This window comes from Aplidium turbinatum, chromosome 2 (genome assembly GCF_918807975.1).
Source record: "Aplidium turbinatum chromosome 2, kaAplTurb1.1, whole genome shotgun sequence".
Classification (NCBI taxonomy): domain Eukaryota; kingdom Metazoa; phylum Chordata; class Ascidiacea; order Aplousobranchia; family Polyclinidae; genus Aplidium; species Aplidium turbinatum.
The window spans coordinates 54454252-54468735 of NC_137473.1; the positions used below are offsets into that span (position 1 = coordinate 54454252).

The following is a 14484-nucleotide window of genomic DNA, read 5'->3' on the forward strand; positions in this document are numbered from 1 at the left end:
TATTTTGAAAGGAGAGGGGTTTTGACGACCGGCGGGGGACCTCCCCCAGAAAATTTTGAAAAATTACTTTGAATTTGGTGCATTTTGAGAACATGTTCAACAAAAAATCACTGGTATTTTCTGAGTAAATTGCGGGCCCTGTGCGATCGCACGGTTTACACACCCCAAAAACCGGCACTGGGCAATACCGTCCTATTGCTTATTGTGTCAAAATGCAAAACTTGCTTGAACATATGGCCAATAAGACAATGGTGGATTCTAAGTTTGGGCGATTTAGACAATAGGAGTAGATGGTCCCTAAAAATTGTTTTCCCCTTGATTTATCTATTACGTAACATATTGTTTTCAGGGTTTTGTGGACCCTATTATATGGCGCTATCAAAGCGAATAATTTAAGACGACTTGACTGACCCTTGTTTATTTGTTCAAGTTACTTCAATCACAGACTTCATCGCCCTCATACAAATTTATTACACCTCCCTGTAAATAAACTGTATAATATTCTATCAGCAGTAACGCCAATATAAAGGCGAAGGATTGCTTGGATTGTATACTTCAGAGTTTCATCAAAGAACTGAAAAATTGATAAATTTAAAAGATAAAAGTCATTAACAAACTTGTTAGTTTTTCGACATTGAAGATTTATCGCTTCTCAACGGTGTTTGCTTTTTTCAGAACTTTTGTACTGGAGAGAGGTCACGTACCGATCAAAGTCTAATCCTAGATCAGCAGAAAGTGATGGTAACATTTCTCTTTGTCCTGCTGTTAATCTGTCGATGCGATTAAGCCGAAGTCATAAAAAGGTAGAAGTTCCCATACTGGATTGATGAGAGCAGAGAGACCAGTTATTTTCGTTCGGTCATATTTTTTAACAACTTCATCCATCCAAGTCAATACGCCCTGGGTGGAGGTGAGTGATGATTTTTAACAACCAGCTTAAAGTGCAACTGTACGATGAATTTTACAGCACTTTTTCTGAAAGAGCATGTTTCAATTTAGGAATACCAACTTTGCCCTTTCATTTTAAGGCTATGTTTATCTCAATAAAAATTATCAAAACATTCTCCACGCGCTTGTATGTTTGGCCACTTTGCTGCAATGGCGGATTGTACTGCACAACACACCGGATTATGACGTCAGTTCGAGGCAGACCTCAAAGCGACAATCGCTTTTACAAGTTCTTGCGTTATTTTTTTGTTATTTGATGCCAAGCCTATCTCGGCTAGTTTGGTCTCCACTCAGTTTGCCTTGAACTGACGTCATATCACCAGATGGCGTTGACGAGTTTGCCCCTTCAAGGTAGAGTGGGAGAGAAACGCAAGAGAGGGTTGGAAAAAGGTCGGTTTCGTGGCTGTGGGCTTCAATTGTAAGAAAGTGAGTTTTTCAACCGGTACCGAATGTCTTGGCAATGGATTCTAGTCAATGTTAATTCGATCGTGCTGTTGCATTTTAAGCCAAATGTCGAACAAGGGTCGCATGATTGGAAAACGAACGCCTTGTCCGCTGCGCTTTCTCAACCAACGCCCAAATCATCAAAAGTAAAATGTAAAATAACAAAAGAAAATTAAACAATAAATTCAATTCAATTTAATTCAATTCAAGTTTATTCTTCTTTGCTGGCGCGAACATGAAGAGAACGATAAAGTAAATGTACGAATCTTACACCAACAAAAGGAAAAGATGACAAAACCAAAAGGTTTAAAATATGCATCAATAAAACAGTGTTTGAACACATAATCTTAAAAATGCACAGCCATCAAACCTAGAAAAGAAAGCGAAAAAAGAAAACTTTTATTTCGTCGATTGTAAAATAAATCTACAATTAACAACTTGCAAGAGCAACAAGGGCGATTTAACACAAAAGAAGTTCAAGAAGTGACAAGTTTCCCGAAATTTTTACTTTGAGAGTCTCGCATTCAAAAACTTGGTTGTGATGTCATAAAAGACTCAGTAAAATAAAAACTGCAGGAAACAGGCTCAGTGTGACCATGAGGATTCAGAAAAAAGTAAATAAAAATAGAGATATAATTAAATATAATAAATATTATGAATCCACGCAGAAAACGCTAGCTTGCTTCTTACTAAATATATATTCTGATCTTTTATTTCCTCATTTAATCAACAAATCATGACGTCACCTTTGTTTGGAAAATGGAAATTAGAAACAAGTGAAAATTTTGATGAATACATGAAAACTGTTGGTAAGTAAACTGGTAAGGTAGGTAATAATGTGCAACGTATTTGGAGATTAGCTCAAAGCTTTTACAACAGGTCTATCTACTTTAACAGGCTGTTGATACATGTGAAAACTATCAATAGGCTACTACTAAAAAGTGTTAATAATAATAATAATGTTAGTTTTTATATAGCGCTGTATCCATCGCAGAATGCGTTGCTCCTCTCGCTAAGCAAAAAGAACAAGTATAAAATAAAGTATTTCAGTAAATATAGTAGGCTAACTAAATTTGATGTCAATACTGATAGGCCCACATGCAGGGGCGTAGTCAGGGGGAAAAGAGGCAATTACCCCATTCCCGAAATATTTTGGATAAACATTTCACCTTCAGTTACAACAAGATTTGAAAAAGTTTTACTATGGATTTTGGCTGAAAGTGCTCTCAGAATGCACAAATTTAAAGTATTACTTCTAAATATTTTAGGGGAGACTACTAGGTGATTCTTACTTATTTTCCCCTTCGACACTTTTTTGTTGGCCACGCCCCTGCCTGTAAGTAACTTACCAGGCCAGGAAAAGTTGGTTTCACTGGACCTCAATCGGTTCGCTCGACCAATTAACGGAAACTTACACTTTACAAATCCCGGCGATCGGGCCCGCGTCATTGGTTTAAAACCTTTCAACGGATGCCAAACTAGCAAGAATAAGCTCTCAAAGTAGCTTTTCTTCACCTGCGGGCCGTGGATAAAGATTCTTGCAATCAAACAATGAAGACGTATTTCCTTATTTGCAGGTGTAAACATTGCTTTGCGCAAGATGGGTGCAATTGTATCCGCCACAACGGAAATCACGGATGAAGGAGACAATAAGATTCGCATCAACACCCAAAGTACGTTTAAATCCGCCAATGTTCTTTTCCCTCTGGGAGAAGAAATTGAAGAGAACACGATGGATGGAAGAAAATGCCAGGTTATTTTTAATAGAAAGAAGCAACTTTAAGGAAGAGTTTTGTTTTTCAACCTGGAGGAAGGTAAATTTACTCCTTGGGAGGTAATTTTCGTTTATCAAGGGGTTAAACGTATTAAAACCAAAAAGACAAACTACGTGATAAATGCTCAACATCCGAATTGTGAAATGCTGATGGGTGAAGGAAGTAGTGCTGACAAAAGCGTCCAGGGGATGTTTTTTAACTACAAAAGTGATATTGAGCAATTGCGTGATTCTAAGTTTTTAATTTTTTTATTTTATTCTTTTCTCGTGCCTATCGAGGTGTTTTAGCATTAATTTGCACTGGCAAGAGTGAAGTTGAATCCAATTTCAGTTCTTGCAGTGCCAAAGACATTTGTTCAATCAAACAAATTATGTTGAATACCAATTAAAAACTGATTGCCATGTCACAAAACAAGCGATGAAGGCAGTTTGTTACATAACACACCATAATCGCTACGTTGCCAAGGAAACCAACCTAAGTTTGGTTCCAAAAAAGAGAATGAAACTATTACAACTTTCCAAAACGTTAATGACGCAATAATTGCATCATGTGACAGCGCGACCGTTTGTGAACGAACAACAATTCTGTAATGAGTTTCTGTCACTTTGTCTGCGGCTTCTGACGCGTATTTGGACACGTCATGCGCGTTTGCACTTTATCGTTCCAGCATTTCTCAACTTCGTTTTTAAACATCGCATCTTATAATTGTAGTTGGTAGCCTATAAACAAAACATGCAAATGCACAAAAATTGAAGTGATGTGAAGGCAAAGGTGAACCCCATGCTTGAATATAATTTTAGTATAATAAGAAGACAAGAAGATGAGGTTCTCATTGTACTAAGCCTTCGTTACTAATGAGAGTAGGGTGGCCAATTCCTTTCTCTCGGCCGCCTTTCCACCAGCAACTATGTCCACCCAGTTTATTACACCCTGGGTAGATGTGAGCGGTGTTTTTCAACAGCCAGCTTAAGTCGAGAATGGTACCCAAAACTTTTGGTCAGTTTAATTATATTTATATACTATATAATTTTACATGAGGATGAGATGGTTATGCAGAGGTAAAACAAACTTTCAATTTCAGACGACCATAGATTGGGCTGGAACGGATAAACTACATCAAGTACAATTCTGGGACAAGAAAAAAAGAAGCACAGTCATGGATTGGGTTTATGAAGATGGAAAAATGATTTTGGTTAGAAAAGTTTATTTCTTATTTACTTAAGGTTATCGCATCGACTCTAACTAGAAGCCTGGCGAATTTCTCTTGAGTGTTAACGGGTAATGACTAAAACATCACACAACTAAGGCGAAAGAGCCACGCAGCTTGTCCTGTCTTTGTCATGAGTTACCAAGGGAGGTGGGGGGGGGGGACTGGTATACAAGTCCCCCCCCCCCACCTCCCTTGGTAACTCATGACAAAGACAGGACTCAATGGACATGGCTCTTTCGCCTTAGTTGTGTGATGTTCTAGTCGTTACCGTGTTAACGTGGTTTATCTTTATGTGTTACGTCACATTAATAAAATGAAAGTTGTGAAGAAAAGAGCGTTCTTCCCGGCTAAAATGATAGTAATTAAAAAGGGGTTTGACACATTTAACCTTAAATAAACGTAAAGTTTGTAAGGGATCCACGTAAAGCAGATACTTATGCGTCGGAAATTTAAGAAAAAATTAGGTAGAATACCTTAACATATTAACGTCCACTTTGTAGAGTACAAGTCAATTCAAAGAGAAACAAGAATTTATTTGTAAAACTTCCATGTTAGATCAACTACAGCATAAATAGTTTTCAAAGTTTTTCTGGTCCAGCTTGAAATTATTTTGTTGCAGATCGCGATTTCGGGTATTAAACCCTCTTCAATACAACTTCATAAACAGCATAGTACGGTACAGTAAAATTTGCAGCAGTTCACTTTAGAAAGTAACAAAATTGTTATATGGTTGCCAAGAAACGAATTAGTCTGCGAAATTAGTCTACGAGCAGTAATAATGACAATTTTTATGTAAATTATGAAGGTAATTGGATCATACAATGTTCAAAGAAAATACATTAAAAGCATTCCATATATATAATGTAATGTAATATGTAATATGATATGAATAATGTATATCACTGAACTGATTAACCGAAAGAAAATCCTGATGCATTTTTAAGATGGGTAAAGATTGTTTTCAAAACAAGTGCAAACATCCTGCAAAACTTGCTGTACATAAAATGGTTATTGGTTATGTAAAATCAACAAAATGTTCAAAAAAATAACATAATATAATTTAAGGGTTAAGTGTGGCTTCCCGTGACGCACCGAGTATTGAACACGGGCCGGTAGAGTGAGGCACCACTCCACTGACCGCTACGCCACTCAATGGGCACATATATAATATTCATTTTTCAATATAATTTCATATATATGTAATTAAAAACAATGAAAACTATTAATACTACAAAAAGTGCTCAATGCCAAGCAAAAAGGCAAAGCAGAGCGAATTAAACCAAATATAGTTATTACTATCTGAAGTGGACGTTAATATGTTAAGGTATTCTACCTATTTTTTTCTTAAATTTTCGACGCATAAGTATCTGCTTTACGTGGATCCCTTACAAACTTTACGTTTATTTAAGGTTAAATGTGTCAAACCCCTTTTTAATTAGTGAATTGAAGTATCTTGCATCCGGCTCGCTCGGATCATTCTGCAGGAGGCCGGCTTGACTGGTCCCAGATTTGGGTGTATGTCAGCTTGACTGACCCCCATTTTTATTGTTAGAATTTAAATACTTCCCGGAATGCTTTTAATGTATTTTCTTTGAACATTGTATGATCCAATTACCTTCATAATTTACATAAAAATTGTCATTATTACTGCTCGTAGACTAATTTCGCAGACTAATTCGATTCTTGGCAACCATATAACAATTTTGTTACTTTCTAAAGTGAACTGCTGCAAATTTTACTGTACCGTACTATGCTGTTTATGAAGTTGTACTGAAGAGGGTTTAATACCCGAAATCGCGATCTGCAACAAGATAATTTCAAGCTGGACCAGAAAAACTTTGAAAACTATTTATGCTGTAGTTGATCTAACATGGAAGTTTTACAAATAAATTCTTGTTTCTCTTTGAATTGACTTGTACGCTACAAAGTGGACGTTAATATGTTAAGGTATTCTACCTATTTTTTTCTTAAAATGAAAGTCATTGTATTTTACGTACGAATTGAAGTCCTTAAAGCACAATAACTACAGACAGAGTTTTGTTTAAACTTTTTGTATCTCTTTAGCAACCTACAGTGATTAATTTTTTTGCTAGGTGAAAATATTTTCATTATTTTCTTTTAAAAAATACAATTGATAATAATGGTGTTAGGCCAAGGAAAGTTGTATTTCGAAAGGAAAAAGTAGATACCACTGTATCATTCTCTATTATTTTCTTGTATTCCACAGAGAATGGAATGCGATGGGGTCGTCGGTAAAAGATTTCATTCCAAATGTGAATAAACAGTGAAATCACAAATATTTTACTGATCAACAATTTGCCTGCGTTTCATTCATTTCTGTGGACTTTGACAAGACATTATGACGTCATATGTAACTCAAATAAAAAAGAAGCTGCTCGTCTTCAAGAAAATGAAAATGCAGCCACTTCCATCACTGAAGATTCTGGAAGGTTTCTACATCGGTTTTTACAACTAACAAAATATCGTGCTGATAATAAATGTGACTTCGAATGTTAAAATTTGAATTTTTGCCATGTTACTTTAGTCTTCGGTTAATCAGTTGGAAGAAACGCCATTATGAATTTCTTTCGCGATTTAGGACGTTTTACTATCTGACTTTTGTGGTCAGAAAATAATTCAGTAAAACCGTTCTTTGACTTTTAACACTTTTAGTTTTATATACTCATGCTTTTGAAGAACGAAACCCCAAAGGCCTTAAAGGCTATATTTCAATCTCTTGAGAGGCTGGATTGTTTTTAGCACCACCGTGTGGCTTGTACACAGTTCTGTATCAGGGATGAGGGAGTCATTCAAGGTCAGACTGAAGAGACCAGACTTTGAAGATCAACTCTGCTTGTAAAAACGTAGAAATTCTACAGACCCCGACGTCATTAACCATTTGTTGGTATGAGTCTAATGCTGTATCCTTGTTTACAAAACAAGTTTTAGTTGGAACAATGTTTTAGTTGGAAAATTTATATTTCTATTGTTTGTAACTGCAAAAATTTTAATCACATTGCAATTGCATAGAGCTGTATGCGTCAGCTATTGCAAGGTTTATGATAATAAAACGTATCATTAAAACATTACAAAGCAAAAGTCTTGTGTAGTTATAAAGAATATCTACGGTAGATGAGCTGAATGAGTAACATACAAATTAGTAGCAATATGTTGAATTGTCACCATCAGGGACTCGACTTGGTCACAGCACTTGCCTACCTGGCTTAGCACTTTCCGAGTCTTATGCAAAATTTATTGTACGTTCTCTAAACCAGAAAATTAAGAAAGTTAAGAGTGTTCTAAGCAGCCTGCTCCAACTTCTTCCTCTCAATTTTTACAAAGTAATACTTTTAAAATTTTGCAAAGTTCTGCAAACAATAGTTCCGAATAAAACGAACATCTCTAAAAGGTTAGAATGGCTTGTTTTGGTTTTTGAATCTTAATCCTCGGACTGCCAAAGCCTTGATTGGTTATTCCAGGTAGTTTCGCATACTTGTAGAGGCTCTTGACGCAGGGCCGGTTACCGAGATTGGCAGAGTGAAGTTTTCCGATTGTTGATGTGTTGTTGCCGGGGAATTATTTCATTCACTAGGTGCCGCTGAATGAAGAGCAGTCCTGAAAGTGCGTTGCTCAAGCGCACACCCAGAGAGTCGAACTTACACCGCATAATCTTGAGCCGGGCGCGTTACCACTGAGCTAACGGGGCCGACTAAAATGAAAACCATGTTCAGCAAAGACTTAAACTAGCCCAATAAAAACCCTCCAACTAAAAGCTCCGTGCAATACATAGCTGTACGACCCTAAACGTCTACTCGGACTCGGCAAGTATGTGACGGTAAATGCTAAAAGCCGCAAGAAGAAGATATCAGCGAAACGTTTTACTCAGTCAGAAAGCGCATCTTGTCCTCATCGAGCTAGTGTTCATCTGTCACAATCGTTAAAAGTGTTGGCGTTTGAAGAATAATGTAATCTACATAATTTATATGTTGAGAGTCAATTTCGGATCAATAATATCATTTTAAGATTGAGAAAATAGAATTGTCCTAGTTTAAGTTGTATTCGTATGGTGGGGCTACTGAGTCAACAAGCCAGTTATTTGTAGTTTTACATTCTTTGACAAATAGGGTATTTTTTATGCTAAAGATAGATGTCATGGTTTTGTGATGACGATGATATAGTAATGTCACGTTTGTAGCTTCATCAAAGCGCTTTTTTTTACGTTTCCGTTATATAACCAACTGTCTATTGCTATGTTGCATTTGTCTGCTAAGCCTGGTCGTCCATCGAAAGATGTGAAACCAGCCGAAAGCGAAGTGGCTGAGTGAGAGGTCACAAGATCTTCAGTTTGTTTTTATTTTTGACCATCACAGCAAAAAATAACATAGCAGAGGTGTAGAAAAAGGTAGAAGCGATAAAACGCAAACGTGGTTAAATAAACAGTAATAAGGACAAGAATGAGAATAATTAAGAATGAATTGATGAAGTATGTTTCATATTTGGCACGGTTGCAAAACATGTAGAACTATGTCGAAATTTAGAAAAGAAGGGTGATTAATTAAAATTTTGAAAATGTGTAAGAGTAAAAAAACTAGACAAAGATTATATTGTTCGGCGGAAAAAGAAAAGCAGAAAGTTGTACAGAATTGAAAACTTGAAAAGTGGAAAAAAGTAATTTTTAAACATTAATTTTATGATCTCACTTATGCAATAGAAACTAGATGGATCAAGTATTTAATCTATTTCCTTTTGCGATTGATTGCTATGACAATATTGACCTTTACTTAAAAATCTTTTAAATTACTCTTAAACAAATTTCATAGCGGGTGTTGAGATGCACTTGTCGTGTGCATTTTCAAAATGAATAAAGATGAGATTTCGGCACCGGTTTATCTACAAACGATTCTTGACAAATTGTGTTGGTCGCGGGCCCAGAATGACGTCACTAATGGTCAAAGTGTCGGGCGCACGTAGGTCGCATTAGTTTACCGTCGTCTTAATTTGTGAACGAAAGTAGCATAAGAATGTCAAAGCCATCACTGGTCCCGGCTCCAAGATCGATTCAATGTCTCCCAACGAGTCTTTATATCGTTTGTCAGCTTTCGTCATCAACGCACGATTGTCATTGACAATTAAATATTGTCTTGTCGTTTAAAATGAGAGAAAAGGTGCAATATCTCAAATTGCAAAAAATTTTTGACAGACAAAGGCAGTGTCTAAAGTAGGCTATCATGAATACTCTCAACCCGAACTTTAAGATATTCGATATTGTGAATGTTACAAAAACGTATTATTTACTTACAACTCTGTCTGCTCTATGGAATAATAATAGTATTAATGTGTGTTTTTATGTAACGCTGTATCTATCACAGATGTGCCTTGTTCTCAACTCTTTTCAAAGCAAGTTAGCAAACAGTGTCAATCAGCATTATTGTCATTATTGGAACGTTGCTGTACTTTTTGAAGTCCTTTCAATGTAAGCGACTTGTGAGATTTTTACAGGTTTCCAAACTTGCTTTGAAAAAGATCAAAAATAATGGAACATGTTGCATCAACAGCTTCGAGAGAGTTAAAGACGTGTGTTCAATTCCTTAATGAGCCAGTTGTGTTTTGATGTTAGTAGCTGCGAAGATTGTTATTTACAGTACAATATACAGCGCAAAGCATTATGAGTTATGAAGGGCTCCTCTAAATTATTAGCACATGGAATGCTCAACTTGTTTTCGTTATAGTCGTTGCCTTCTGCGTTGCTTACGATTTTAGGGCCTGTATTAGGTTCATCTTTTTACTATTTCAGTTTGTCAAAGTTTGCGCCGACTATTTATCGGCTGCCCCGTTAGCTCAGTGGTTACGCGCCTGGCTCAAGATCATGCGGCGCTGGTTCGACTCTCTGGGTGTGCGCTTGAGCACCGCATTTCAGGACTGCTCTCCATTCAGCAGCACCTAATGAATGGAATAATTTCCCGACAACAACACTTCAACGATCGGAAAACTTCACTCTGTCAATCTCGGTAACCGGCCCTGCGTCAAGAGCCTCTACAAGTATGCGAAACTACCTGGAATAACCTATCAAGGATTTGTCAGTCCGAGGATAAAGGTTCAAAACCAAACTTATCACACAGAGAGCAGAAAGGTTATTTGAACAGCCAGTCTTGGTTTCGTTATCCAAGATATAGAGACCTTCGGCTTTATTTGGTGTACGAAAGACATATTTAGTCTACTTTTAAGAGCCATTTATTGTTTTGTAAATAGATTTAAAAACCTTTAAAATTGTCGGCATTTCTTTTTATACTATTGAAACTACCAAAAACTTAGTAGACAAACGAAATATTTTTGAAATGCTTTCCGTTGGATAACATTTCCACCAGACTAATTACCACGTACATATGCGTCGTCTTGCATGTCGGAAAACGAAACGTGGTCTACAAGGCGGCTTCAAATCAGGAATAAACACTCAGAGAAATAAAAAGTTATTTCAAATTTTAATAAGCAAACTTTTTATATTAGAAGAAAGTGCGTCTAATATATTTAATTTTAAGCTCGTCTAGATATTTTCGTCTATACTTTTCATAAATGTAACTTACCTTTAGTTTTTAATTAAAGCTCAAAAGTTGCATAACGTTCTCAATGACGTCATACGTGTGATGTATAGATGAAGTTGTCAGACGGGGTTTGTCAGTTTGGTGAAATGAAAAGGTTGGAAGTAGTTGCAAAGGAAAACGAGGTGTGTGGCGATATAGTTGATTACGATTGTTTATCCAGTTTTTGCTAATGATTGGAACTAGAGTTACTTGTGCTTACAACTACGATCACAGTAAAAACGAGTCATACAAATATGATTATATGCCCATGTTGCAATGATATTACAACGGCCCAAAAATTAATGCTTACGATTATTTAAAATCTTTGATCAAGAAATAAAACAGTATTGATGCATTATTGCTATGGACACAAGTGTGGTGTAATTTTTTCTTTTCAATCTTGATCTAGTTTGTTCTAAAGTCTGGAACGGAAGTTACAAAACGCCAGAAAAACCAGGAATTTTTTGATTGTATCAGTGACAGAAATAATCATTTAAATGTCATTTAACAAACGAAAAGTTTTAAAAATTGTTTATCTGAAAGGTGACGACTGTTTGGCTTAAACACGTTGAAGCGATAAAGTCAAGCCGCTTTACATTTAACATTTGAAAGTGAATTCGATTTGCATGAATTTACATGAATTCAAACCATTAAAAACATCGGCAAGCATTTTTTTTTGTTTTGGCAGAAATTTCTTCGCTTAAATTTCGTTTTGCCTCATTTCGAATTAAAAGTTTAAGCAAAGATTTAGTTTGTTTTTGTTTCATTTCATTTTCGTACAAAAAAGTTTTAAACTTTTCAAACAATTGCAAGGATATTGCAAGGTTAAAAAGATGATATTATGTTTGCAATCAATTACGATTTCTCATTCCAATTACCCAGTGTCTAGTCTGTGTACATCAAATAGTTAGTCAGGTCTGTGTCAACGATGACGTTTTTCACTATGTGTGGCCGATCGGTAAAGACGTCCCAGCACTGACACCCCGTCCGGACTGAGGTGAAATCATTCTTAGCCTGGGTCTAAAGGCACCCCTTGGACCCCTTGTCAACGCCACTGTCTATTAACTTTGTGGCCGAGAGCGGTAGATGTTCCAAAAAACACTCGTTGAGTCTCTGGTTCGATTCCGATTAAGAACAAGCAGCGGTGTCGCGACCAACCGCTTCATGACATGCTTGAATGGGGGTCGAAAAATTCTCTTGGTGTTTTTCGCTAAATAATCCACTATTTTTTTTTCAGCAGAAAGTTCACTAAATAATTACAACAATGATAATAATAAGTTTAATAATAATGTGTGCTTGCATAGCGCGGTATCCATCGCAGATACACATTGTTTTCAGAAGTTCACAAAGCAGACAGTAGGCCTAGTAGTTTCTTTAGGCGTTTACGCACGTGCAGCTCGCTGTTTGTTAGCCAGCTTTTAAATATATTTCCGCATTGGTAAACTATGTTGAAACAACCGAGCTGTGCAGTCCATGGACACAGGCCCGGATTTAGGGGGGGCAGGTGCCCCGGGCCCCCCGACTTTTGAAGAGCCCCCCTACGTGGAAAAAATGTGATGTTTTGTTATTTTTTCTTCCTTTCAGCCTTTGAAGTTTCTGCAAAATGCTGTGCAGTGCTGGATTGATGCTATTGTAGACGCAGAGGTGGTTTTTCGCGCCGTAGGCTTGAAAAAATTTTTTGCAGGGGGGCCCCCCGATCTAAAAGTGCCCCGGGCCCCCCATCAGCTAAATCCGGCCCTGCATGGACAGTTTAAAATCAAATGATCAACCAAGTAAAAACGCAATGTGAATCATCATCAGTCAGTGACGTCATGATTTTTAGTTACGTGACTTTTTCTGCGACATGATCTCATCAGTTCCGTTTGACCGGATGCAACAGAAAGCGGCACTGACGACTTTATTAGGAAACGATTCTGCTCGCTAAGTCTCGCGCTGTCAATACGATTAGAAGAAATTTACAGATAGCACCTTTAAAAGAAAGCTATCCAGTTTGTTCAATCATTTCTTAAAGGGTATGAAACGAATGCATACGAGTAATCACTATTGCTGCGCGAATATATCATATTGAAACTTATTCGTAAGCTATATTGCCTCCTTCTTACTGCATTTCCTGGAACAGAAAATGTGGATCCAAGATCCACCCTTTTTTGTTTTAACGATCTTTTTCTTGATTTTGGTTCCAGCATTTTATTGTAATGTCTCAGCTTTTTCGGTTGTTTTTGCATCAAATAACGTGTTTGTTCATGCAAATTCAATACGATGCCAAGAGTAAACACAATCGTTTGTTAAGCTTTCAACGTTTCCTTACCTGGGGTCCCTGGGTCCACCAGCAGCAAGTTAAAGGCTTTTCACAGTGGTGGATGATGAGGTCCAGTAAAGTTACCTGTTTATGGCGGCCAGGTACGATTCTAGAGTGAGTTTCATCTCCCACAACCAAGTTACCCAATTAGCGCTTTCTTATAAAAAAACGTGAAACAAAATTTACTATTACAAGAAGTCGAATAGTTTGCGTGGGTCAAAAGGACAGTTTTCGCGGACTTAGGAATTGAAAATGCCAGATAAAGGAAAACGTCCGTTACTCATAGGCTGGTTATGGTAAGAAAATGTGTGTTCACTTTATTAGTGTATGAAAAGAAATTCATTGATTTCACAGCTTGTGTTCAATTATTGGTCAGATCAACGGCTAGACAACTCCAGTACATTATCGAAACTATTTGGCGAATTAAAAAAAAATATATTCCTTTTTGCAAGTTGCCTACATAAAAAAGAATAATTTTGGATGAATGAAGATGTTAAATTAAATGGGTCAAAATAAGCATATATCAAACCAATAGAATCCACTCTTGCATGGTTGTGGTTGAACCACTGGTTGGGTGGAAGTGGAAGATTTGTTCACGAACTTTGAAAGCCTATTTTGTGGTTAGGTTCAGCTCTGTTGCATATTTATATAGTGGAAGCTTTGAAGCGTTGAAAAGGTCTGATCACCAAAATTGTTAGCTGTAAAGTATTTGCTTGATTGTAAACGACTTGATACTTCTCTTCAAGCTTTCATTACGAAGTTTTAAGTTTGGAAATTAGTAGATTTATTTCGAAAAGACAATTTAAAAATTTTACTGAAAACAACAAGCAATTATGCCACATTCGACTTGAAAAGCAGAGACATATAAAGATATAATTCATCTTGGACTTCGCTTACCAAATATAGTTTATCTTCAATTACAGTTTCTTATGGATTGTTTCATAAGACGTGCACAGCAAGCGTGATAATGACTCCATAGGTTGAGATTAAACCTTGTTAGGTGATCAACACTTCAATTAAATGGATTGTTGTTCATCCGTGGATGATAAAGTGTTCTGTTACAGTAATTAGCAAATGCTTTATTTGAAATTTTGCACTTTTTAAACGAAAGAGTTTTGTCTTTTTTATCAAAAAGATTGAGTTCGATTAGGGACACCAACTCTAGTAGAACGAATCTGATGTTGAACGCTGCCGATATACAAGTACAATCAGGCCCGGATTTAGAGGGGG

General features: G+C 36.7%; 1 protein-coding gene across 2 annotated transcripts; it reads left to right on the forward strand.

Annotated features, from left to right (window-relative positions):
• The first annotated feature begins 741 nt into the window (after positions 1-741).
• On the forward strand, positions 742-7467 carry LOC145765213 (fatty acid-binding protein, brain-like). Of its 2 annotated transcripts, XM_082576996.1 has the most exons (5): positions 742-910; positions 2163-2201; positions 2970-3145; positions 4249-4359; positions 6605-7467. In XM_082576996.1, exons 2-5 carry the CDS (start codon positions 2189-2191, stop codon positions 6656-6658), a joined length of 354 nt encoding a protein of 117 aa, XP_082433122.1. In that variant the 5' UTR covers positions 742-910; positions 2163-2188; the 3' UTR covers positions 6659-7467. The 2 variants fall into 2 exon arrangements, with proteins under 2 accessions (XP_082433122.1, XP_082433121.1); XM_082576995.1 differs by lacking the exon at positions 742-910 and having other exon boundaries at positions 1335-2201.
• The last annotated feature ends 7017 nt before the right edge of the window (positions 7468-14484 follow it).